Source organism: Asparagus officinalis, chromosome 1 (assembly GCF_001876935.1).
Source record: "Asparagus officinalis chromosome 1, Aspof.V1, whole genome shotgun sequence".
NCBI lineage: Eukaryota > Viridiplantae > Streptophyta > Magnoliopsida > Asparagales > Asparagaceae > Asparagus > Asparagus officinalis.
The window spans coordinates 31842952-31869982 of record NC_033794.1 but is presented as its reverse complement, the minus strand read 5'-3'; the positions used below and the strand labels follow the sequence as shown (position 1 = coordinate 31869982).

The following is a 27031-nucleotide window of genomic DNA, read 5'->3' as shown; positions in this document are numbered from 1 at the left end:
TTGCATGTCAGTCCACTACACATTATATAGTCTATTTTCCTATTTATATTGTTGTCATTTATTGTTTGTTATCGCTCTATCATTTTATTTGAGCACTATTATCTTTTGATGATCGCTATCTCTTTGAGCTTATCATTCATTTGTTGAATGGACAAATTTTTAAAACCGATCCTTTTGGGTTTTTAATTGCAAAAAACGACCGGTTTTGAAAATATTTACAAAAACCGACCTGTTTTCAGCCAGGGGCTGAAAACAGGTCGGTTTTTGTAATTTTTTTTGGGAAACTTCACGGGAGTTGAACTCCCGTGAAGTTTTTCTCATAACAAAACTTCACGGGAGTTAAACTCCCGTGAAGTTTGGGAAATTTTTTTTTAAAAACCGACCCAGTTTCAACCAACTGGGTCGGTTTTTATAAATAAGATTGAAATAGGTCGTTTTTTGCAATTAAAATCCCAAAGTGATCGGTTTTGAAAATTTGTCCTTTGTTGAATCTGCTTTGACGGATTACTTTTATATTCCCTCCCCAGGTAGTTGATGCAAACCGCATTGTGAGCAAGGGATCGATTATGGGTTAAAATGTTGGTTTATTAAATGATTTTAATATTTGTTCTTTTTGTTGAAAAATGATATTTTCCAAATTTGACTTATTTTAATAAATAAATGAAAAGAAGTAGCAATGACTATAGGCTCAACACATTATTGCAATGAAATTATTATCGGAGTGGTGTGTACCAGCCTCGTCGGGCTCCGATTAGGTCGCGGGACATGACAGCATTTGCAAACTTACCTCCCAATTCTCGCACATTGATTTTTTTTCACCTACCCTTTTCACTTAATAGTTTTAGTTTGTAAACGAGAAAATATCGCAAATCAATTGGAAATTATTGGATATTTTGACATTGCCTCGTTAAAAAACCAACATTCTTAAGTTGGAGCAGTAGGAAGGTCCAATATGCTAGTTTGAGGGGGGCCAATTTTGCAAATACTAAATTTTGAAAGATAATTTCGCAAATATTAAGAGGTATACATGCAAAAACCTCTTTCTAATCTATCAGCAAAAATAAAACTAGAGGGAAGCAAGAACTGTACTGGGCTCGAAATGATCAAAAGACTAACGTCAATTTTTGTTTTCCCATGAAAACTTTTCTCTTTTTGCACATTAATTATCCCCTCATCAAGAAGGAGTTGATGACAAGATGCAAAAAGAGAGAAGAGCCCGCGCATATGTCGCTCCGTCGATGGTCCATGCCCATTATAAAAACCTCCCTTTTCTCGCCTCCTTATTCTCTCCTCGATTGAAAACCTCCAGAGGAGAAATTTTTTTTTAAATAAAAAATAAGTAAAAGTAAAAAAAGGGGGAAAAAAGAAAGAAAAGAAAAGGATAGATCTCCCTTCAATCCAAAAGATTGATCACAGAAGACAGAAGCAGCAATGTCAATGTCGGAAGCGGATTTCGCTCACGCGGGCGAGTACAAAACATTTCGTTCTAGCTCAGCTCTGTCTAAATGTGTTCTTGAATGGCGGAAAAGGGCTCACAAATGTCTATATTTATTGGGGAGAAAGAAATGGAGCTTTCGATTCGGGGGTGATCGCGATGCCCAAATTAAACAGCATGTGCAAATAGTCAGTGCTGCAAAAATGAGAAGGTTATGATGGGTCTGTGGATGTAAACAGAGAGACTGGAGAAAACGAGCGCGTTTGTAAGGGGTTAGAGTTTGCTCTTGTTGGGGATACAATGAGAGAAAATCTGATCCATACGGTATGCAGACCACTAATTGCACCAGACGGGGAAACCGGTAGGATTATAATTAATTTGATAAGTAGGACTAGAGGCAGAGCTAAAGGAATTTCGTTGGAAGCGATTAACGACTTATCATTGGCCTTCTCGACTGTTTATGCACCATTACCTTTTTTGAAATCCGCTTTTAGATGCATGTCCCATGGTTATTTGAACATGGATGACTCTGATACTATCTTAGAGTCCTAGTGCGTTAAAATGTCAGAGTCGTGGTGAGGGTCGAGGGTTATAATTCTATATGCTGGCAAGTTTGGTATTGTGGAAGGATAAATATATGCGTATAGAATTTGCGTAGAGGTTTTAGCACAAGGGAAAAGAGAAATAAAGAAATCAAGTTGTACATGTGAACAAAACCATTTCTTGACTGCGCTTTAGAGGCATGGACCTTTAGAGAACTTTCCTGTATATGCTTCTTGTATCTATCTAGAAATATGATTCATAATTATAGCATTTTTTGGGCTCATCTAGATTCCTTCTTATGCCAAAGCTTCATAAATTGAGCATGGGTTCTGAAAGATGTTGATATGCTATGCTTTAATAGTTTTACGTATTTGAAAAAAGGTTGAATGATGCGTATCATCTTTTTTTTTGTGGCTCACTATGTAATTTTGTTGTGGAACTTTAAGTTTTCTCTATGGCACAGCAAAGCGCTACTTATATATTATGTACATACGTACATGCAGACGTGTACATATATACATACTTTTGGATACATATACATGTGTGTGTATATGTATATATATGTATATATATGAGTGAGTTCTTCATTTAAATTTAGGAAATGTATCTGCACATCCTTTGTTTAGTGTGCTTCTCTTAAATTTATTACTCTTCCATTGATGTTGCTGCTAGGTTTGCTATATGAAATGCTTCGAAGTGCTAAACCAAAGGACTCAAAGCCTTCGTGGAAGGTACCCTCCCAATGAACACTTTCACCTTATTTATTGTTTTACGCTTCTAGATCCTAATTTCTTTCTGGTTTATCCAATGTTGATATTCACAATTAACTTTGGGAAAGTTGTTACGATGTGTTTGCAATTGAAGTATTGTTTGAGTTCTCAAAGTTCAAATCTCCCCTAAATGGATCGGTGTAAATTTTATTTATCTAACATCGAGCTTCTCAGCAAACATTATTTCTTTATAGCACACGTAGTCAAACCCCAACTTCAATGGTTCTCCTTATCAACTTGGGATCATTGATTAAGCTTAGTTATGGGTTTTCTTTTTATTTCATTATTATAGAAAGGAGAACGCCTGATTAGAAGGTTTATGTAATTCATTGGTGCTTAGTGTATCTAACGTTTAATATTCTTGTAAAAAGTGTTACAAAATAATATTAGCGCTTGGATATTATGTAAACTACCATCATACCATCTGTGACCTAATATAAAATAATATTAGCATATGGCTCTTATGTCAACTACCATCAAGATCTTGGCGGATGACCTTCCATCATACCGTCTGTGACATAATATAAAATTTATTTATCATCAGATGAATATCTACCAATTATATTCATAAATCTCTAAGTTAATCTAGAATCATCAGTAAGTTATCTAAATTGATCATACAAATAACTCCAAAAAGTTGTATTAACACTCTAATCTATCAAGCTCCCTGATTGGTCCAAGGTAGGTCAATAAATACAGATGTATTCTGTTGACCATAGCTAAAGCAATGATAAAATAGACCTACTAATCATCACAATATAACAAGAATATAATACAAAAAAATCATTAAGAAATATATATTTAATATCACAGATCCACAATATAACTATGTAAAGCTACTACTAGTTAGGGATTCTTACTACTATTTCTTTTGTTCATGCATCAAAAAATATATCAAACATTTAGGATGAAAGCTTTGTTGATTATATATTTTAGAATGATATTTATATTCTTCTCATGATTAATTACTATTTACAGATTCCTTACTATCATATTTTAGGTACTTCCATATTTAGCACTCGAGAAATTCCTCCTTTTCTCTTTGTTTGCTGGGATATATGTTAGAATATGTTGAGAATATTTCCTAACTATTTTATGACTTTTAAGCCAGAATAAGTATATTCAGACCGTAGAAACTAATGGAAGCTAGGTTTCTTAACACAAAAGTAATTTGAAATGCTGATTTGTAATATTAAGGTTTCATGAGTTAACATTAAATCATAGAAGATTTTGAGGGTTGATATGGATAATCCATATGATTTAGTAAATTAACAAGGATTCTTTTTAAGAATCATGTTCCTGTTCCTTAAAGATTTCAACATTTTTTGCTACTTGTTTTTAATTGCCTTCTATGAGTAAACATATGATTGTTTTCAATGACATTCCTCTTTTCTTGTGGAGATATAAAGTTTAATTCAGCTACCCACTTCTTGAACAGAGACTTTATTTGGTCATTATCAGATGATGGAAGTAGTTTGTTATGTGCTTTAGTTGATATTTTGGGAAACAGAAAATCATCATATGTGCATTTGTGCTCCGTAGTTCATAACATCTTTTAACTGCTAATATTTAAAAAAGTTTAATGCATCTCGATCTCTATATAGTGAGATTTATCTCTCTTATCCATTTAGAATTCATCAACAGTTTTGTTGAAATGAAACTCTTATTAGCCTGTCTGTTCATTCACATTGTAGTGATAACGCATATATCCACCTAGTATATTCATCTATTTGTTATCTCAAATTCGAGTACTAATCAGATTCATCATCAGATTATTCTGATAACCTTTCATTTTCATCTCTTTTCTATATAAACTCGAAGGGCTTACTCATGTTTAGACACATATTCCGTGTAGGTACTCATCATGGACAAATTAACTGTTAAAGTTATGTCTTACTCTTGTAAGATGGCCGACATTACAGATGAAGGAGTTTCATGTAAGTGTTTTAGAGATCACCAATGAACCTTCGGTTCCTTGTTCTGCCTGGCTGTTGTTAATGTTAAATTGCGGATGCGATATTTTCACCTCTAATCCCTCTACTTTTCTTTGCTAACATGTGGTATGCAATATACTTATTACATAGTCACTCCACCAACATAGTCAATATTTTTTCTAAAGTTGACTAAGGAATTATTAAAATTTTCCTTGCAGTGGTGGAAGACCTTTTCAAACGAAGGCAGCCTATGCCTGCAATGGATGCTATATATTTTATTCAACCCTCGAAAGAAAAGTAAATCCTTTCTTAAACTAAACATCCACTCGTTTAGTATCACTGGAAGTATGTCTAGACAACTATTATGGCCTTACAGTTTGTTTTCTTTATATTAATGCATGCAACAGTTATTTTCTATCACTCATGATGCCTCTACGAAAACTCTAGGTACACTTAAAGAATAGATATAATAACCATTAATACAACCGTACTAAATAATATGACACATATTAAGCTCCATCCTATAAAACCATATTATGTACTAATACTTAAATACACTAGATGTTTCAAAGTTTTCCTCCTACAGAAAAGAAAAAAAGTTCTGCAATGACATAGAAATACGGGTACACGCGGACAGTCATGCTTGCTAATTTATTTTTTTTAAATTATCAAGGAGATGACCAAGGGATGCACTAGGCTCATGACTTGTCCATGGCCATGAGAACAAGGTCAGCTACCTAGTGTGTCATTGTCAACATCATATATAACAAGATCTATATAACCTCATACAAAAATTGGCTGCATAGCATTCATCGAAAAAGGAGCAATACCTCTTATACTTGTGTAAACAATCACCACCTATCCTCCTTCAATACAGATCCAATTAACTTTTTTTTTCCTTTTTTTTCTTTTTTTTGTGGAGAAGGAACACAACGGGGAGAGAAAGAGAGATATAGGCTGTGATCCACAATTATACATGAGATAGGGTTTCTAGATATTTAAGATTTAATTTACAATTAGAACCCTCTAATAGTACGTAATTATTTATTACTACAATTACAAACATTTTATACATAAAAGTCCTTTTATTTTTCTTTCTTTATTAATATATAGCCAATAAAAATCAGGATTATTACACACTGTCCCTCTTAACAGAAGTTTTGTCCTCAAAACTTGGACCTACTTGACTTGTCCATTAGATCATATTTTCTCTAAGAACCTCAACTAAACAATAGTCATACATGTATTCAATAAGAGTGGAGAAAATTACTTGTACATATTCTTTGTTGATGAGCTTGTTTTGTTAAAAGTAGTTTGTGATGGTTTTCGGTGGTTATATCATTTTTTTCCTTATACCTAATGGTATCATATACATATTGATATGAAAATTGACATAAATTTGACCTATGTGAAGTTATAATTTTTTCTGTAAATGATGTTATTTTTATGCTTTGGTCATAGTTTAATTTTTCTGTTGCTTTCCCTCTCCAGTTTCATATTTGTAGGTTATTTAATTGTTTTGCATCTGACAAGGACCATCACATGTTAACATAAGGAGGCTCTTACAAAGAAGACATTGTACCACCTATTAATTAGATTGTTTTTCAGTTTACAAATGTGGCACGTTGCATATGAAAGGGAAACTAGAGAAAATTCCCATATGAAGTCCTAAATTTTGCATCCAAGTAACTCTCCATAAATTCTATAATAAATGTTATGTTGCAACTTCTATTTATATTATCAGCTCCTATCATATTCCAGTAATGTTACATGGTTGAGTTTCTGGAACAAAGAAAACCGTACTGTATGGAACTTCCATTTGTGATTGTGTATTGTTTGTTAAATTTCTTTTGTAATAACCTAGCAGAGAATTACTTTGATATGACTTTTTAAAACATTGGCTAGCCCATATATCTTCAAGTCCATGAATATTATAACCAATATAAAGGCCTAAGGACAATGCAAGCGCATGATTGTACTCCTACTTTTAGAGCCAATGAAGGACTAAAGCCATATTTAAGCTCCAAAACATTTAAGGCAAGGGTCGTGGCTGAGGGCTTCTCAGGTCGAGCCTAACCCCACTCACTAATAATGTATCTCCATTATTTAAACTCAAAATTTTATAAAACTTGCATGTATCCCTAGTTATTTATATAGCCATATTAAGTGGCCTTATTTATTCTATCGTCAAGAAACTTCTAATTCTGCATCTGCTTGATAAGAATAGACTTAATAGTTTCCAAACTGTATATTACTTTTTGTATTTAGGTGTTACACAGAAGAGACTGCGATGAGCTATGCATATTATTCCCAAACTGTCACAGATAGTTATAAACGACTCATTATGCAAGTTTCACTTGGTGTCCCCTCATATTCCATCTTCTTATTCGCACACATATCTACAACGCAAAAATTACAAGGAAATTTTCAATTTTTTTATTCTACTTCCTATCTTCTTCAACATGGGATTTTCTTTATCATGTTAGCAATAATTATCATTTTAATATCTAAGACCTTAATTAAGTTACTTTTTATATGTACATCTCAATCAATTTATGAATTGATATAAGCATATGCTTCACTTGGAAAATCTCACTACATGTCAAGTCCTTTCAACATTGCACTTTGTCAATGTTCAGATATCATCTATGGTGGCACTAAAGTTTGATGTTAGCTCATTTTTCATATACAAATGTAAACATGATTATGCTGTCACTATCATTTTTACTTCTCTTATGATGCAACTCATAGTTCTGTTTGTTTAGTATCTAAAGATGAAATATTTAAATGATGTTTTAGAGACTTCAATTAAAGACCAAAATAGATGACTTTATCAGGCAATATTATTGTCTATATCTTGTATATGGTGGGTTAAAATTGTCAAAGCTAGTGCTGAGGATTTTAATGATTGTTCTTCTTTTTCATGACATATCGTCATGATTTGCAGGTGTTGTTTGGTTTTTGTTCCACTAGTTTCAAACCCGTGCGAGGCACGGATTTATTCAGGATGGAGCTTGTAAATTTCTTAGAACTAGTATAATGCACACACTTTGCATGTGGACATATTTTTATTTAATATTATATTATCTAATAAATTATATATAAATATTTTATCAAGTTATTTTATTACACTATTATTAAAAAATTAAGTTATACTATTATTAGTACTTATACTGTTATTAACATACATTTAATAGTTATTTAAATTTGCTTATTATTATGTTATTAAACAATTTATTTAAGAGTATAATTATTAAATAATAATGTAATCATTAGTTTACATAACACTATTGAAATAATTAAACCATTTATATCATTAAATATTTATGCTATGTAGATATTTTATTACAAAATTAATTAAACAATGACAATAATTCTTAATATTATATGACTTTATCTTGTAAAGAATATCACCTTGTTCGATAATTTACATCATCTTAGTAATAAAAAATTATGCGTTATAAATTAAAAATATTTTTATTTAGGAAAAATGCTTTATATACAAATATTGAATCCTTGAAATTTATGAGACATTTACTTTCAACAAAAAGTGTATGTTTCATAAATTTCAAGGATCTAACATTTTTATATAAGTAAATTTTCCTAAATAAAGGTATTTATAATTTATAACAACCAATGTTTATTACTAAGACCATATTACAACGTCGAACAAGGTAGTATTTCTTACAATATAAATAATCAATCCCCATTTATAGTATTATCAATAATTATAATTATGTATAATAATTTACTAAAAAAATTTACTATTTCATGACAATTAACAATTCTTTACAATAAATAATATTATATTTATGAATTTTATTATCATTATAAATTACTAATATATTCTAGTGAATGACTAAATATTTTGTAAAAATAAAGAGAAAAGTATATGTCTCATAAATTTCAAAGATCCAATATTTTTATATAAAGAAAATTTCCTAATAAAAGTATTTTTGATTTATAACTTCCAAATTTTTATTACTAAGACAATCTTAGTTATCGAACAAGATAATATTCTTTACAACATAAAGAATCAATCCCTATTTATACTATTATTAATAATTATAATTATGTACAATAATTTGTTAAATGAATAATTTCACTACTTTATACAATTAATAATCCTTTGTAGTAAATTATAAATACTTATGAATTTTATTATCATTATAAATTATTAATTTATTCTAGTGAATGATCAATTATTTTGAGAAAACGAAGAGGTGCATAGTTAATGAGAGGTTAATGAGAGGTATGAGTCATTAGTTTTATAAATAATGGTATACTTGTTAGTTATAAAAAATTGAGAGGGTAAAAAGAAAATCAAAAGTTTTGACATGGATATTCTTTTTTATAATTAGTATAGATAGATTGACAAATCCTGCTTAGTATATTTTCTAGGGGTTGGCTTTTTTTTCCCTGTTACACATTATAACATTCACAATGAATGTTTCCACTTAACATTTTTTTTCTTCTTTTCTTTTCTCACTAAGATATGCATTTCCTCTTATTGTCACTTTGATAATTTGCAGTGTGATCATGTTCCTATCTGATATGTCTGGAAGGTGCCCTCTGTATAGAAAGTATGCTCCTCATGTCCTTTAAAAAATTTGTCATAACTAGAAGATTTTCAACTTAGAGGGGTTAGAAGGGTTTCTAATTTAAAGTGAATTTATTGTTTTAGAGCATACGTATTCTTCAGTTCCCCAATACCAAAGGAACTAGTGGCTCATATCAAGATGGATACCAGTGTCATACCTCGCATTGGTGCACTGGGTGAGGTCAGTAGTCTGATCCTTTTTACATTTTTGTACCTTTGCGTTAAAAGCAATTTTATCTTTATATTCTACTATCTCAGTTGGTTTTTTAATCTTTTCTTTGATTATTATACTGTAATAGTTGTTTCTTTGATAAACATTTGCAGATGAATCTGGAATATTTTGCCATAGACAGTCAGGTAAAGTTGATCTCTTATGCAAACTTTCAGTTATGCTAGTTCGCATGTGATGTTTAAGTAACTTGAATATGCGTCCCGCTATCTATTCCTGCTTTCTTATAAATGTTAATGTATTGTAATGAGATAACAATTGATTGTTTTACTCTTCTCTGACTTAGAGCCCTTTGACATAATCCTACTCGTGTTAATACTAGCCATTATATGAACTAAACTTGTAGGGTTTTATCACTGACCATGACATGGCCCTTGGGGAACTTTTCGGAGAAAATGCAGAAAAATCCCGCAATTACAATGCATTATTGACCACAATGGCTACTCGAATTGCTACAGTTTTTGCTTCCCTTAAGGTATGAAAAGAAATTTTCTCAGTGGTCATATGCATTCCCTTGTTTTTTATATATTTTTATGAGTTGTTTGTATTCATGTGGTTCTATATGATGGCTAAAAGGCTTTTTGGAATGATAATTATGTAATATCTATAAATTTTAAAATGTAGTTGATTGAATGTTGCCATATTGACTGCTAAGAAAAGTAATAAGAAAAGAAGAGACAAGCATATCATTGCAGGAATAGTTATCTTGTCATTCGTCCAATTGATGTTAATCCAATCTGACTAGCCCCAGTCTTAATGGAGTTCAGGTAGTTTCCACTTGGTATTGTATTCCCAATCATTCTATAGGAGTGGACAAATACAATCCTTAACCTTCTCCAGAAGTTCAGGTTTTGGGTGTTGGCCTAGGAATTTCAAAATGGTATAAAACTACCAAGATTTAAATACATCTGATAAGTTTAAAATCCCTTCCATTACACCAAAACTCTAGGGTTGTAGTGAGGGATGAGGATTATAATTATTTTCTGACAAGCCCCCAAGGTTGAGCGCCTTTTTTTAGGTGAAACCTGGACTCACGCAGTAGTATCCATTCTACTAAAATCCGTTTTAAAATTATGGCTAGTGAGAATTATATCTGGATTGCTTTTGTACTATGTGAAAGTCCCTTTTATGCGAAACGGGGGAGGGGGTCTATCAGAATCAGCGATCTAAATCGAACAACGCACCGTTTCGCCAAAAATCATGATCTTCGGCAGGAAATTAATTTAAAACAATTAATGCGACAGATGGGTTTAATAAGATTTGCATCGATAATTATGAATAATTCCAATCTCAAACAATTTAATTACAATATTCATTATCATTGCACAAGTTCAACAACCAATATCAAGGTTTAACAGTCACATGCTCAGTTACTCTTAACTCACAAATATAATCTAAGCAGTGAATATATGATAAGAATTTAGAGATGTAATACTCATGCAATTAACTAATAAATTAAAATTAACAGAAAAATAACGAGTCCAAAGAAAATGATACCGTCGTCGGACTGAACCGGCTATGAATCACTTATGAAGCAGGGTCTAAACAATGCTGGACGGATCTAAACTGCAGATTAGATCCAATTGAACTTGAGTCAGGTCTTAACAAGTGGGCCTGATCCAAGTTCCAAGTCGGTCTGACCAAAACCAGAGCCAAGTGAACTAGGGCATATCTGATCAAAGAGAACCAGATTTGAAGGGCCTCTTCAGTGTGATCTTCGATCTGAGGGGAGAAGAGGATGAGCAATAGGCTGGAGGATGAGGAACAGCGACGATCTCGGTGGCTGAGGACGGCGACGTACTGGATGTCGGCGTGACTGAGAGCAATGGCGTTGTCGGGATCGAAGGGAGAGGAAGGATGGAGGTTGAAGAAGAGGAGATGGGTGTTCGGTTGCTGGGGGAAGAAGGGAAAGTTGGGGCAGGAGCTTTGAGATGAACTGGAGGTTGATTGGAGTGGAGGTGGAGGTGAGCGGGACAAGGGGGCATCGGTTGTTTGAGGTGGCGGCTAATCGGGGAAGGAGAGAGAACGGGGGCGGCTCTGGTGATCAGAGGAGAAGAGGAAATAGGGTTTGGCGACTAAAAGAGAGAGAAGAAAAAGTATAGGCTTAGGGTTTCACACCCATGGTTTCGCACCAAATAAGCTAACACAATTTCATTTCAATTTTCCATTTTTTCATTTCAATTATTCACTTTGATTACAAGAGCGTTTGAATAGAAGAGAAAAAAATACAGAATTAGAAGATTTCCTAAATCCCACAAATCTCTCATAATCACTTAAATCTCTCATAATCAATCACTACTAAATCTAAACCTAATTTGAAATTCAAATCTAAACTAAAATTCAAAATTCAAAATTGACTACGAAAAACTAAAATAATTAAAATTCAAACACAAATATAGAAATGCCATTCTTGTCCTCATCATTCTCTCCGGGTGGGATAAAACTTGACTCCGTCGAGTTAGCTGCAGAAGCTTGTAATCTTTAATATAGTCTGCCTGCATCTTAATCTGTCGTTAGTTATTTTTTTCTGCATCTCAAATCATTAGTGAAGTTGCATTGTAAATTCACCATCTAAAATATTATCAAAATTCAGTACAACTTGGGTGAATATATAGAAGTGGGGTAAGGTGAAAGAACTCTCAGAAATAATAGGCTAGGATCAGACTTATATTAGTGGACTGCCAATAACATTGTGAACTGCTTAATCAATCAATATTGAGAATAGAACTATGACCAAATCGATGATATAAATGTTGCTATTAATTAGTTCAAGAGTTGCAAAAGCTCATAAATATCATATTAAATCTTAAACAGCTATAAATAAACTGTATTGGACAAGTCCAAACCATCTAAAATATCAGCATTAACAGTTTTAAATTGTGTCCTGATTCCATATCATTCATTTCAGTTAACAATGTATTTATTAAAATTAGATCACTGATTCCCTAATATATGATCAATTTAAACCAAACAAATGATGTCAATCAAGTCAAATGACTATGTATAAAATACAGACTCGAACAATGCTATCAATGGCAGATGTAAACTCAACAAAGTGCTTAACATGTAGGATGTCCTCTGTCAAAGGGAATGATTAGGTGTTCCTTCGTTAATATGCATAACAAATTTCCTATTTTAGCAGCGATGGTGAGGAACATGCAAACAAATGCGGAAAGGATGAGTGTTTTTGTGCACTTAGCATGAGAGAAAAAGGAACTGTTGGGTGAGTGACTATCGGGACAATGCATGGGGGTTTGACATCTAATATGGTAGTTATTTCACTAGGCTCAGTTTGGTATTCAACTTCCATACAGATATCATCAGAAACGTGTTAGGTATCATGTTTGTCCGGGTGGACTTCGTGGGGAACATCAACAACGTTTTCAATCACGGGAGGGAGTTTAGGAGGCATTGGCGTTTTAATTTTAGAAGTACCTTTAGGGATAACATCAGTAAACTCCGTGATCAGAGGGATAGCTTGGGGAATAATCAGAGGGGTAGTTTCAGAAGAAATGGAAATGCATGGTTTGTCAATTCTATTATCCCAGAATGCCTTATCAGAGTTAAGAGTCTATCAAATCTACGACCTGGTAAACGGTTTCCTCACGAATAGATTTTGGTTCCGTTATAGGCGAGAGATATTTCTTTCCTATCTCATTGGTATATTCTTGTAAAGTTAAAGTTGGTAACTCACCTCTAACATACCTTAATATTTTGAACTTACCATCAAACGTTGGTGGATCAGGAACATGTTGAGGTGGGGATTGATGAACAATGTACCCATGATTCCGTTATAGGCGGGAGGCATTTCTTTCTTATCTCATCGGTCAATTCTTGCAAAGTTAAAGTTGGTAACTCACCTCTAATATACCTTGATATTTTGAACTTACCATCAAAGGTTGGTGGATCAGGAACAGGTTGAGATGGGGATCGATGAACAAGGTACCCATGATCTTGACCTTGTGGAGGCGGAGTTGTAATACGCACTCCTTTGAGCCTAGCAAGTCTTTCGTTGGTGTTATCCAGGGTCTCGCGGGTAGCTCTGTTCTCCTAGGCTAAGTTAGCTATTTTTCTTTTTAGTTCCTCAAATTTCTTAAGGAGCTCGAGAGACATGTTGGATTCACTAACCGATTCACTGGAATCTCCTAGGACAGATCTGTACGATTAGGCATGCACTAACAACTAAATAAGATAAATGATGTGCACAAATAACTAAATGAGATGAACGAGATTTTTTTTAATATCAAATAAAAGACTCAACTAATCTAAAAAATAAAAATAAAAATAAAAATTTTCTATCATAGAACCATGCTGTGATACAAAAAATGATGCGAAACGGGGAAGGGGGTCTATCAGAATCAACAATCTAAATCGAATAACGCATCGTTTTACCAAAAATCATGATCTTCGGTAGAAAATTAACTTAAAATAACTAACATGACTGATGGATTTTAACAAGATTCGCATCGATAATCATGAACAATTCCACTCTCAAATATTTTAATCGCAATATTAATTATCATTTCGCAAGTTCTAAAATCAATATCAAAATTAACAGTCACATGTTCAGTTACTCTCAACTCACAATATAATTAAAGTAGTGAATATATGATAACAGTTTAGAGATTGAATATTTATGCAACTAACTAATAAAGTGAAATTCGCAGAAAAATAATTAGGAAGATAAATAATGCCTCAGAGACTAACAAACGAAGCGAATTCGAACCGGGCTCGAATTAGGCTCCAACGGGTCTGAACAATGCTGGACGGATCTAAACTGTAGATCCGATCCAATTGAACCTGAGTCAGGTCTAAACAAGTGGGCCTGATCCAAGTTCCAAGTCGGTATGACCAAAACCAGAGCCAAGTGAACTAGGGCATATCTGATCAAAGAGAACCAGATCTGAAGGGCCTCTTTAGTGTGATCTTCGATCTAAGGGGAGAAGAGGACGAGCGATAGGCTGAAGGATGAGGAGCAGCGACGATCTCAGTGGCTGAGGACGACGACGGACTGGATGGCAGCGCGGCTGAGAGCAATGGCGTTGTCGGGATCGAAGGGAGAGGAGGGGTGGAGGTTGAAGAAGAGGAGATGGGTGTTCGGTTGTTAGGGGAAGAAGGGAAAGTTGGGGCTGAGTTTTCACATGGAGGAAATTAGAGAGGGGTCGGCGGCTGGAAGAAAGAGGAAGAGTAATGGCCTAGGGTTTCACACCTGTGGCCTAGGTTTACACCCAAGTATTCAGCAAACAATATTTCTTTCATTTCTTCAATTATTCAATAATTCATTTTGATTACAAGAGCGTTTAAATAGAAGAGAAAAAATACAGAATTAGAAAATTTTCTAAATCCCACAAATCTCTCAATCACTTAAATCTCTCATAATCAATCACTACCAAATCTAAACCTAATTTAAAATTCAAATCTAAACTAAAATTCAATATTCAAAATTTGAAATTGCTTACTAAAAACTGAAATAATTTACATTCAAATACAAATATAGAAATGTCATTCTTGTCCTCATTACCCTTCCACTACACCATTACTCTGGCATTGTGGTAAGGACTGAGGGTTATAATTTTATATTCTCACAAACAATTCCTCATTCCTTATCATAAGTTCAGAATTTTAGGTTTACTGGTGGGGATTGCAAACACTTATAACATGTTGTTCCAACTGGAAAATATTTGCCTCACTTTAACATATAACTAATGCAGTACAACTTTGTAATATTTATATTTCCTTTGTGTAAAAGCATATATTTCATCTACATAATACTATGACAATTAGAATTGATTTGCTACTAGCAGTATATCGTTAAAGGCCCATAACTGGTTATTATCAGTTGCAGTAATAACTTTAACCGATACAATTGATATGACTGCTAAGTTTCTAGACCTAGAAGCTGGATTGGCATCCGAAGATTACATGCGCACATTTAGGAACATGTTTGTAAAAGAAGAAATTTTTAAAATAGATCCATTCACAAATTTAATCTAAAAAACCGACCCTATTCCAAGTTTATTACAGAAATCGATCCAGTTTCTGGTCACGTCAACATCATGGCCAGAAATTGGATCGTTTTAAAAATATCGCGATCCTAATTAGTCGGGGTTGACAACCCGACTAATTAGTCGCCTAATTACCACCACAGGTGGGTTAGAGGCGAAAACCACGACCAAAATGGTCGTGGTTGCCAACCCCGACCAAAAATGGTCGGGGTTGCCAACTGCGACCAAATTTGGCTGGGTTGCCCCGACCATAAAGAGAGGCGGTCACTAATCACTCCTTGCTTTTGCTCTTAATTAACATTATAATTATAATGTTGATTGATGGAGACCTAATTCAACTTTGCACGCCTAACTCCCTTCGTCATACCTAATTTATCTACTTGAACAAAGGACCTATAGATAACGCCACTAAAATTAATTATATGCCACTAGATAAAAGCCCACCCACTAAGGTTTATCTACTTGCACTAAAAACATTGATAATTAGCACATATGATGAGAGGTTGAAATGACTCCTGCTAAAAAGGTCGGGGTTCCAAACCTCGACAAATTTTGTCGTGGTTCTAAACCCCGACTAATTTGCCACCTAACCATATTCCCCGCTTGCATGTTAGTGTCCGCTGTTGTTAAAACTCAACTAATTAGTTGGGGTTAGCAACCCTGACTAATTAGGACCGTGTTTTTTTTAAACGACCCAGTTTCTGGCCACGAATCTGACGTGGCCAGAAATTTGGTCGATTTCTGTAATAAACTTGGAATAGGGTCAGTTTTTGGGATTAAATTTGTGAATGAGTTTATTTCAAAATTTTCTCCGTTTGTAAAATCAAAATGGAGGTGTCTAACTATGTAATAATTAAGTACCAGTCACCTACATGCTTCAGATAATTGACATACTCAGGTCACATTACTGCTTCCCTCAGAGAACCTCATGCTTGATGCACCTAGGTACACTTGTTTTGCACAAAGGGATTGATAAAATCTTTTTCAAGTATGAGGCCATACTTATAAAAGCAACAATGTGAATTTTAGCTGTTCCATGGGGACATAAATTTTGCACTAAGAGAGTTTTACCTCAAATTCAAGCCCTCTGGCATATTCCTAGGTCCCTCTCTTACACATCGTCTACCGAGTTAGGATTGACATATCCAGATTTTTTATACTCAAATCTACCAGGCCGGGAGTAACGAGCTGCAATTATTTTTATCTACAGAAGCCTAGTTTTTATGGATTTTTATGATTCAGATGAATACTAAGAAACATGGATACAGACATGGGGATATGGATAAGACAAATTAAACATGATGATATAGAAAACCATAAACAGTAGGACAGATGACCCAAAGTAATGACTATATTTATGTGCATACGTACGAGTTTTACACATAAATAATACAAGGGATTTAGATTTGTTCTTTTTAAATTGGAAAAAGAACAGAAAATGACTTAATTTAATCAAATAATCTGAATATTCAATCCTGTGGTTAATCGAATACAACCCCGTGATGTTCTTCACAAATTTACAGGTAACTGGGTTAACATAGCATCTTCATAATGGTAAGGCTGTTGGAGACACAACCTTTACATCTTCTGAGGGTCCACACATTTTTTGAATTTTTTCTTTCTAGTCCTACATGTTTAAGGTGCATTTTGGACAAGTTTTATGCAAGTGTTAATGTCTAACATGTATTGAAATTGGGCATGAGTCTCACTTTTGAGTGTCTGTGCTTCTTTGATTGATATTTGCTTCTTTGATTCACTCATACAAACTCTCTCTCTCTCTCTCTCTCTCTCTCTCTCTCTCTCTCTCTCATGAGGTGTTGCAAAATTTGTCTGTATGAGGTATGCATGTGTGTGTGTGTATTTGTGTTTGTTTGTCTACTTTGAAACTTAATTTCATTTATTAGGAATGATTTTATCCTAGAACGATTTTTTATTTATTAACAGGAATTTCCTTATGTGCGCTACCGTGCTGCTAAGTCAACTTCAGATGCTTCTTCTGTAGCATCATTACACGACCTAGTTCCTTCTAAGCTTGCCACTGAAGTTTGGAATTGTATTTCAAAATACAAAACTACTATTCCTCAATTTCCCCCAAAAGAGACATGTGAATTACTAATTGTGGACCGATCAATTGACCAGGTTCAACTTACCATTTATTTCAGTTTATTTCGTACTTTTCTTCTTATAATATCCTGTTGATTTGATTTGTTGTAACCAACCCTGGAAAGATTGCTCCGGTCATTCATGAATGGACTTATGATGCCATGTGCCATGATTTACTAGATATGGATGGGAACAAATATATATATGAGGTATGCCTAGAATTGTGTAAGTTTTACATATGTTATCATATGTACTTTCATAATATTGTTATAAATGATATACAGGTCCAAAGCAAATCTGGGTCGGCTCGTGAACAGAAGGAGGTTCTTTTGGAGGATCATGATCCCCTCTGGCTTGAGCTTCGACATGCACATATCGCTGATGTGAGTTCTAGTTTAAGAAGAAGTGACTTGTTTTTTAAACTGTCAGTTGACCTTGATTGAGTTACCTCCTATGACAGGCTAGTGAAAGGTTAAGTGACAGAATGACCAATTTTGTATCAAAGAATAAAGCTGCACAACTTCAGCAAAGGTGAGTTCTTCATTTCTTCATGTGAATACATTTGAATATCCGGATGCAAATAGTTCAATTATTTCCTTAAGAGATGTGTAACCTTCAGCAAAGTTCAAATCTACAATAGGTAATGAATTCAAGACAAAAATGATATATTCAGTTTATAAATATTAAGTACAAGCACATACAAGCGATTTCTCAACACAATTTCACAAGCTGAACCTGTATGGAAGTTTTCCTGTAGGTGTATTGCATCAGTATGGCTTGAGTAGTTGATATGGGCTAGATGATGTTGAATGATATCACATGAGTAGTTCATACATAAGAATGCTTTGCTGCTGGAAAAAAAAAGAAAACTTTGCTGTTTGCTCCTGTCGTAAATAAAATGACAGCGAAATGATTGAGACAGGCTGGACATCTGCAACAGGGGCCCTTGAACGCAAATATTAGCACAAGTCATAGGATCATAGTCAGTAAAACAATGAGGAATAGAGGTAGGCCTAAATGGACATGGATGAAGGCAATTAATAAGGATGTGATAGTTATGAAGACTCTTAAGAGAGCTGAATGGAAGAAAAGTATTCATGTAAACCCACTCTATGCAGTATATGAACAGTCTGTATATAGTTGCTAATTTTGGCAGGATTAACATGGGCAAATATGTGACTAAATTGGTTTGAGCACAAAAAAAGCTCGATTCATTGAAGGTATTAGCATGACCAGATAATTGAATTTCAATACTCTAAATTTTCACTCGTTTTGACTTTGGTACCTTGAGTTTTAAGTTACCCAGATGATGGCCCAAAGTTTTGCTAACTGAGTTTTAAATTGACACTCAAAGAGTTTGTTTAGAGCTCATCATCTGACCCTCACATGAACTTTTTGGACAAGCCTAATTCTATTGTCACTTTTTCCAAGCATAAAGTAGTGAAATTTGGTAAGAAAAACTTTCTCATTCACTTTCTATCTACTATTTATCATGACTGTAAATTTTCTTCTCAGTTTTTCAATGAATATAATGCCTTTTTCAAATGCATGCCCACATACATACTCAAAAGTATTATCCATATTACCACAAATTTAACATAACAACTCGAAAAATAACAGAAATTAACAAATCCATTAACATTTCAGCAAAACCCTAAGCATTCTGAAATTGAATCGAATTAGGAATTGTAGAGGATTCGGGGGAAATCAGGAAGAAAACCCTGAACTGCAAAAGAGAAAAAGAAGAGAAAAATTGTTGCCTATCTTCAAATTGTGTAAATGTTCTTTGATGGCCGTCACTTGCTTTTAGTTGGCCTAGCCAGGAATCTTTCACCTTTTATGGAGGTTTGTCAATGAGATGACAGCTTATCTGAAATTTGTCCATTTCTTTGCAGAGCTTTCCCAACTTTGAATCTTCATGACAATTAGATGGTGACCTTGGTGTTGTTGTAGAACATTAAAGACCATCTCATTCGCTCTTAGATCTCTTCAACTCTTAGCCCCACCCCTTATGTTTTAGCTTAAAAGATATGGCTTAGATACAATGAGCCAATGGATACAATTAGGACAATATTATCATAGATGAATTTGCTAATTTTATGAGATGTACACACTCATAGTGGTGCAGTAAATGGGATGTGGTTTTCTAATTGAAACCGAGGTGCGGCTTTCTGTGGAACCGATTACATAACGGAACATCCCTGCTCGCGGGGAAAATCGTCTTTATTGATGTCATTGTTTTCTTAAGCAACAGTTTATCGGTTACAAAATATCCCGTCTTTTTATAAGATCCGGTTACAACAAAATCAAACAAAGAACAAATATTACAACTTTCCTTTTTTCGGAACTAATCGTAAGATCCTGTTTTGCGGTCTCTTGCTTGTGTGGGTTCTTTGCCTGCGCCGGGGTTAATCCGTGGACCACCGCGCGATCTTGATCCGGTCGGATCTACACGGTATGACGGGTGCTATTTCACAAAAGAAATAACAGCCGAAGGGATTATTTCACCAAGGAAATAATAGCCCTAAGTAATCGAAATCGACCAAACGAAATCAATACTCTTCTCGGGATCGAAAACTAAGTTTTGATCTGGAGGATGACCGTGTAGATCTCAGATCTGATCTCTCTCGAACTCCTGTCTTATTTGGCGTGAATGATCGCCAAGAACCAGATCTGAAAAGTCCGAGTCTTCAAAGCTCCAAAGCTCCAACCTTTTTTTTTAGTCTTGAGCCTTTAATCCAGCAGAGTTTCCCCTCAAAAGTCCCAACCTCCCAAAACAATGAGCCACCAAGCCTATTTATAGGCATTTAGAACTAGATCTGGGCTCAGATCTGGGCCCAGATCTGGGCTTGGGCCAGGTGGCTCGGCCATGGCCGAGCCACCCCTAGGTGGCTCGACTTTGGCCGAGCCCCCTAGGGGGCTCGGCTTTGGCCAAGCCACCCGAGTGGCTCGGTTTTGACCGAGTCCTCCAGGTGTTTGTCATTTTGTCATTTTCCGGTTTCGCGGTTTATCCGAACTCTGATTTGTTGATCTGGACTCTGATTTGGCAGTCCGGATCCTGATTTGACAGTAAATCCGCTTCGGTGTTTAACCTCGTCGCCTCGTTAATCTGCTTCGTCGCATCTTACTTAGCTTCGATGTTGTGGTTTAACGATCACGCTTGGATACATCACCCGATGGTTCGTTGGTTTGTCGAATCACCGTGCCGATCTGTGTTAATGGACCTATATACGCCTACAGATACCCCCCTCCAAAGTATTTTAGTCTCGTTTTTTTATAGAATAGTCTGGAATACTTTAGATATGATTGTCCCAACCTTCAATCGGTATGACGGGACTTTGGAGTGACTTCTATTCTTGATTCCTTCAATCCTTCAGGCTATTCGGTGCTTTGTCGAATGTCTGCAAAGGTTCCAGTGTTGCATTTATTGTCTGACCGTTGTCAGAATTTTGAACTTGAAGTCAATTCCTGATTTTCTGATTTTTAGCTCGTGTTTGTTGTTTCAACATAGAAACGATCATTGATTGCTGGCGTTGAGTCTTCATTTGTAACGCGTTGTCTGGCGTTTGGCATAGTTTATACTCATACGTCTGTCGAAGTGTTGTTGAGTTATCCTTAAGAATATTTTTAGAAAAATACTCTCCAGAAACTTCTCAACAAAAATAGGGAATAGTTTATACTCGTATACCTTATTGGAGTATTAAAAATTAGTTGAACCGGCCCGATAATGACCCAAAAAAGGCAGTAATTAGGCTAAAAAAAAATCCTCCGACCCTTCCGAATATATGGGAGAGGAATGAATAAATAAGAGACTGAGTTGTTGATTGATTTGAAGTCGTTTCGACACTCGGTTCAGCTCCAATTTGAATTTTGGTTCAAATCTGGTTCAAACTGGTTCAGAACTGGTTCAACCTGGTTCAAGACTGGTTTAGGACTGGTTCAGGACTGGTTTAGCCTGGTCAGTGTAAAGGACCTGCAGTTAGCTTTAATTCTTGACTCCTTCAATGCTTTGACGAATAGCTGAAATCCTTCCGGCGTCGCATTTATCGTCTGTCCGTCGTCGAAGTCTCAAATCTAAAACTGATGAGTTGAGTTTGGCTTGTGTCATCGAGTTGACTTTGAACTGATTATCTCCGTCATGATATATTGACTCGTGTTGACTTTTTGCTCGCAACGCGTTGACTGGCGTTAACCTAGGGTTACGCGTTGATAGGCGTTGACCTTAGGGTTTTGAACGTCGTACGTTGACTTTTTGATCATAACGCGTTGACTGGTGTTGACCTAGGGTTACGCGTTGACCGACGTTGATTTTAGGGTTTTAAACGTCGTGCGTTGACTTTTTGATCGCAACGCGTTGACTGGCGTTGACCTAGGGTTACGCGTTGACCGGCGTTGACCCTAGGGTTTCGAACGTCGTACGTTGACTTTTTGATCGCAACGCGTTGACTGACGTTGACCTAGGGTTACGCGTTAACCGGCGTTGACCTAGGGTTTCGGATCGCTTGACATTTATTGGAGTATACACAGTTTAAGCTCTTAAGGTATTGGAGCATGGCGGTCCTAAATGTCGGGGTTGCAGGACCAACTATGAAAGTTGATTCATCTGCATGTATGAATCTTATCCTGAAATTGTTGGATGCTCAAATCACGAGACCAACTAATGAAAATGATGCGTCAATGACTTGCATTTATAGAATTTTTGGCAAATCCTCAGCCATCAACGGGTTTGATATGCCTTTACCGACTACCATTTGAGTCGGGCTAGCATGCGGATTGTCTAAATCCGTTCCGCATGTAACGTTGTGCTAAGAGAGTGAATTCTCTGAGACTTTGTGCTATGATGTCGAATACATAGACTTTACCATTTGTTACGGGAATAGGCTACCCGACAACACGTGTTAGGTGTTGACTTTAGGATTTTTGGCTAACCCCCAACCTTCAACGGGTTTGATAAGCTTTTACCGACTACCGTTTGAGTCGGGCTAACATGCGGATTGTCTAAATCTGTTCCGCATGTAACGTTGTGCTAAGAGAGTGAATTCTCCGAGACTCGCTGCTACGACTTCGAATACGTAGACTTCGTCATTGTTACGGGAATAGGCTACCCAACAACGTGTATTAGACGCTGACTTATCCCTACTTAGGCTTCAGGATAGAATACCCCAGAATCGAACTCTGGTGTCTTTTTCTACGGAGAAAGACTAAACCGACGACGCGTGTTAGGCGTCGGCATATCCTTTCTTAGGATTCAGGATGAAATTTCCCATGCGTGTAAGGCATGGATTTTGATGTTATTAATAACAACCTGCCACAATGTTGAATATGCGGACGAGTGTTCTTTTTAACGATTAAGAACTAACCGGCAGCGTGGGTTAAGCACAGACTTATCCCTGCTTAGGTTTCAGGATAGAATACCCCAGAATCGAACTCTGGTGTCTTCTTCTTCGGAGAAAGACTAAACCGGCAGCGCATGTTAGGCGCAGACTTATCCCTGCTTAAGATTCGGGATAAACTTCCTAGGATGAATCCTAGATTGACAAATTCTTAGAAAAGGTTGGTGCGGGAAAGGAAGAATTTTATATTCTATTTCCCGATCTTCTTTCAGGGTGAAGGCGAACCCGAATACAAGGAAGGAAGAATTTTATATTTTATTCATTGATTCTGGAAAGGAAGAATTTTATATTCTATTTCCAGCACAAAAGAAACTAGAAGTGGGATTTCTACTCCGAGAATCTGGAAAATCTAGATAAACTTACCTTTTATAGGATTGGTTATCTAATCTGAAGATGGGTTTTTCATTTATCGAAGTGAAATTTTAACTTCGATTACAACCATGAGAAGGCTTAACCAAAGAGAAAAAGAAGGGAGTTCTTTCGTTTATCGAAAGGGGACTCTGAACTGAAAGTGGACCTCTTATTCATAGAAAGAGTCAAGAGGGCCAGAAAGATACTTTTGGTGGACTCACTGTCAATTAAAATTGATCAGTGAGGGATTTTGGTGGTGAAAATGATTTTGGGTTATCCTCTAGAATATTAAGTGTAATATTCTTCAAAGAACTTCCCGGTAAATGAGTTATCCTGAATGTACTAGGAATAGTACTTTTTCAGGAATTTCTTATTTATTGGCATTAATTGTCTGGCGTCCTCTTAAGTAATCAGGCGATATGCACCGTTTGAGTAGACTGTGTCTATCACAAACGGTCCTTCCCATTTGGGTTCAAATTTATCTTTCTTCTTGGAGTTGAGGATTATCGGTCGGCGAGCAGCGAGGACCAGATCTTCTTCCTTGAAGCTTCTCTGTCGGACTCTTTTGTTAAAAGCCCTAGATATTCTGGCTTGATAAAACTCAATGTGTTGTTAAGCTTCCAAGCGCTTTTCATCCAACATTTTGAGTTCTTCGAGACGTTTCTGATGTTGTTCTTCTGTCGTCATCTCGGTTGCGAGAGCGATCCGAAGGGATGAGATTTGGATTTCCAATGGTAACACAGCTTCACATCCGTATACCAACGAATATGGGGTGGCCCCTGTAGGTGTGCGTATGGTGGTGTGATAAGCCCAGAGTGCTTCACCGAGTTTATCGTCCCAGTCTCGTTTATTGGTCTTCACGAGCTTTGACAGGATCTTAATGATCGTCTTGTTAAACGTTTCAGCTAATCCATTCGCAGCGGGATAATAAGCTGTTGACGAAATATCTTGAATTTTGAACTTGTCACAAAACCTGACGAAGGCGTTGCTTATGAACTGTGGACCGTTATCATGAATGATCCGTCTTGGCACGTCGTGTCGGTATATGACATAATTTTTGATGAAATTGATGACGTTGTTCGTCTTCACTTCTCTAAGCAGAATCGTTTCAGCCCACTTTGAAAAGTAATCCGTGATTGCTAGAATAAATCGATCACCTTTGACTGAAGGGGGAAAAATAGGACCGACAATGTCCATATCCCATGTCTCGAACGGCCAAGACGTGGTTGACATGTGTAAACGCTCTGGTGGTTGGTGCATATAATTTGCATGTATTTGACAAGCATAACACTCTCGGGTGTATTCGATTGCATCACGAACCATTATTGGTCAAAAATATCTCATTCTTCTGATGCGATCATATAGTTTGGGACCGGACTGATGCGCACCACATTCTCCTTCGTGTGTTTCCTTAAGAACTTTTTCTGCTTCCTTGTTCGAAAGACATCGGAGTAACAAACCATCATACCCTCGACGGTATAATGTATGTGTCTCGGTATTATAGAAGAATCTTGGTGTTCTTCGACGGATTGATTCTCTTTCTTTTACATCATCTGGCAAAATACCATATTGGACGTAGTCAATGATAAGAAAACGCCAATCTCGGGACTCAGACCTAATTTGAGTTGAATTCACCTCCTTGGCGCTTATGTTTCTATCATCTTCCTCTTCAATATCCATATCGTATATGGGTATGCAGAGCTGATGCGTCCTTACTGTGACTAATAGTTTAGTTTCGGGAGGCTGCGCAAGTGATACCGCTAGTGCTGCCAGTGCATCCGTATAAGCGTTCTGGAGGCGATGGATGTATTCAATAAAGAATTCTTCGAAAGAATCTGTCATTTTGGTGGCCTCCTGGTGGTACAGGATCAGGTCTTGGTACCTGACTTCATACTCTCCACGGACTTGGTTGACTATCAATTGGGAATTCCCAAAAGCTTCGAGATATTCGACCCCCAGCTCTTTGGCGAAACTGAGTCCAATGAGAAGCGCATTTTACTCGGCTACGTTATTGGAACATGGACTAGTTAATGAATAAGCCCGAGGCATCACATGCATCCCCGGGAAAACTAAGACAACTCCAACTCCGGAGGAGACTGTAGAACATCCGGGGGTTATTGCCCTATTAACTGCCCTCGAAGCACCATCGAAGTATAATTGCCATACTTGTTGGTGCGACGTAGTGTTAACCTCGTGGGTTTCATCCGGCAAGTCATCATATACTTCTGCCGTATCCGTTGTCGGATTTGCCGTCAAAAGATCACAAATCGCTTGTCCTTTGATCGATTTCTGTTGTTTGAAGTGCAAATCATATTGGGACAAGAGAAGGGCCCACTTCGCTAACCGTCAATTCATAGAGGCCAGTTGCGTCATAAATACCCGTACTGGATTAACGTTAGAAATGACGTAGATCGTCTGTCCAACCAGATAATGTCGCATTTTTTGCACTGCGAATACCAATGCGAGACATTCTTTCTTAATCATCGGATATCGAGACTCGGCGCCTACCAAGGTCCGACTTAGGTAATATACTGCCTCTTCGTGACCATTATCATCGTCTTGTGCTAGTAAAGCACTTATCGAGTGGTTCATCGCCTTGAGGTAAATCAAGAACGGTCTACCTGATTTTGGTGCGATGAGAACAGGAGGATTCGTCAGATATGTTTTGATATCTTCGAATGCTTTTTGGCAGGCGTCGTTCCAAATAAATGACACACCTTTCTTGTTTAGCTTAGAAAATGGTTGGTATTTCCCAGAAAGATTTGAGATGAACCGCCGGATGTAAGCTAAACGCCCTTGCAATCCTCTGAGCTCTCTTAGATTTCTAGGGGGTTACAATTCATGTATCGCCTTCACCTTATCAGGATCGATATGTATACCTTTAGTAGTGACGACGAATCCAAGAAATTTTTCGTTGGACATTCCAATGAAGGATTTAGTGGGGTTCATCTTCAATTGATGACTCCGCATGAGATCGAACATCGTCTTCAAGTCATTGATGTGATCTTCTTTGTTACGACTTTTTACAACCAAATCATCAACGTAACATTCGACTGTTTTCCTGAGATGTTCTTGGAAAATCTTAGTCATTGCTCGCTGGTATGTGACGCCTGCATTCTTTAGACCGAAAGGCATTACCGTGTAGCAAAAGACACCGAGGGGCGTTCTGAACGCTGTATGCTTCTCGTCATCTGGGTGCATCTTGATTTGGTTATATCCTGAAAAGCCATCCATAAAAGACATTCTCTCAAATCCGCACGTATTATCGATAATGACATCTGTGATTGGGAGAGGAAAGTCGTCTTTTGGACATACCGTATTCAGGTCCCTGAAGTCGATACAGATCCTGATTTTACCGTTCTTCTTCATGACGGGAACAATATTAGCTAGCCAGTCTGGATGTTGCTCCTCTCGGATAAATCCTGGTTCGATCAAGTTCTTAACCTCTGCCTCAATGGCTTCCATAATCTGCGGACGAAACCGTCTTTGCTGTTGTTTGACAGGTTTGGCATCCGACTTGATATCGAGGCGGTGCATTGCCACATTGGGATCGAGCCCTGACATGTCTTCATAGTTCCAAGCGAAGACGTCAATATATTCCCTGACGAGAGAAGACTATCGCTGATGAATATAGGCTTTGGGTTGGCCTCGTCACCCATGTTAATTTG

General features: G+C 36.4%; 1 protein-coding gene across 4 annotated transcripts in view; it reads left to right on the top strand.

The window, feature by feature from the left end:
* The window catches only part of LOC109822435 (SNARE-interacting protein KEULE-like), a 51026-nt gene continuing 26649 nt past the window's right edge, over window positions 2655-27031 (top strand). For 2 of the 4 annotated variants that reach the window (XM_020388653.1, XM_020388632.1), the window contains exons 1-11: window positions 2655-2709; window positions 4604-4685; window positions 4901-4979; window positions 9215-9265; window positions 9367-9463; window positions 9607-9639; window positions 9858-9986; window positions 17461-17655; window positions 17745-17828; window positions 17904-18002; window positions 18080-18150. In XM_020388653.1, the coding sequence (XP_020244242.1) occupies window positions 2665-2709; window positions 4604-4685; window positions 4901-4979; window positions 9215-9265; window positions 9367-9463; window positions 9607-9639; window positions 9858-9986; window positions 17461-17655; window positions 17745-17828; window positions 17904-18002; window positions 18080-18150 (965 nt within the window). In that variant the 5' untranslated portion in view covers window positions 2655-2664. Of the gene's footprint in view, window positions 2710-4603; window positions 4686-4900; window positions 4980-5008; window positions 5028-9214; window positions 9266-9366; window positions 9464-9606; window positions 9640-9857; window positions 9987-17460; window positions 17656-17744; window positions 17829-17903; window positions 18003-18079; window positions 18151-27031 lie in introns of those variants that run through there. The other 2 variants (XM_020388640.1, XM_020388647.1) reach the window with 2 other exon arrangements.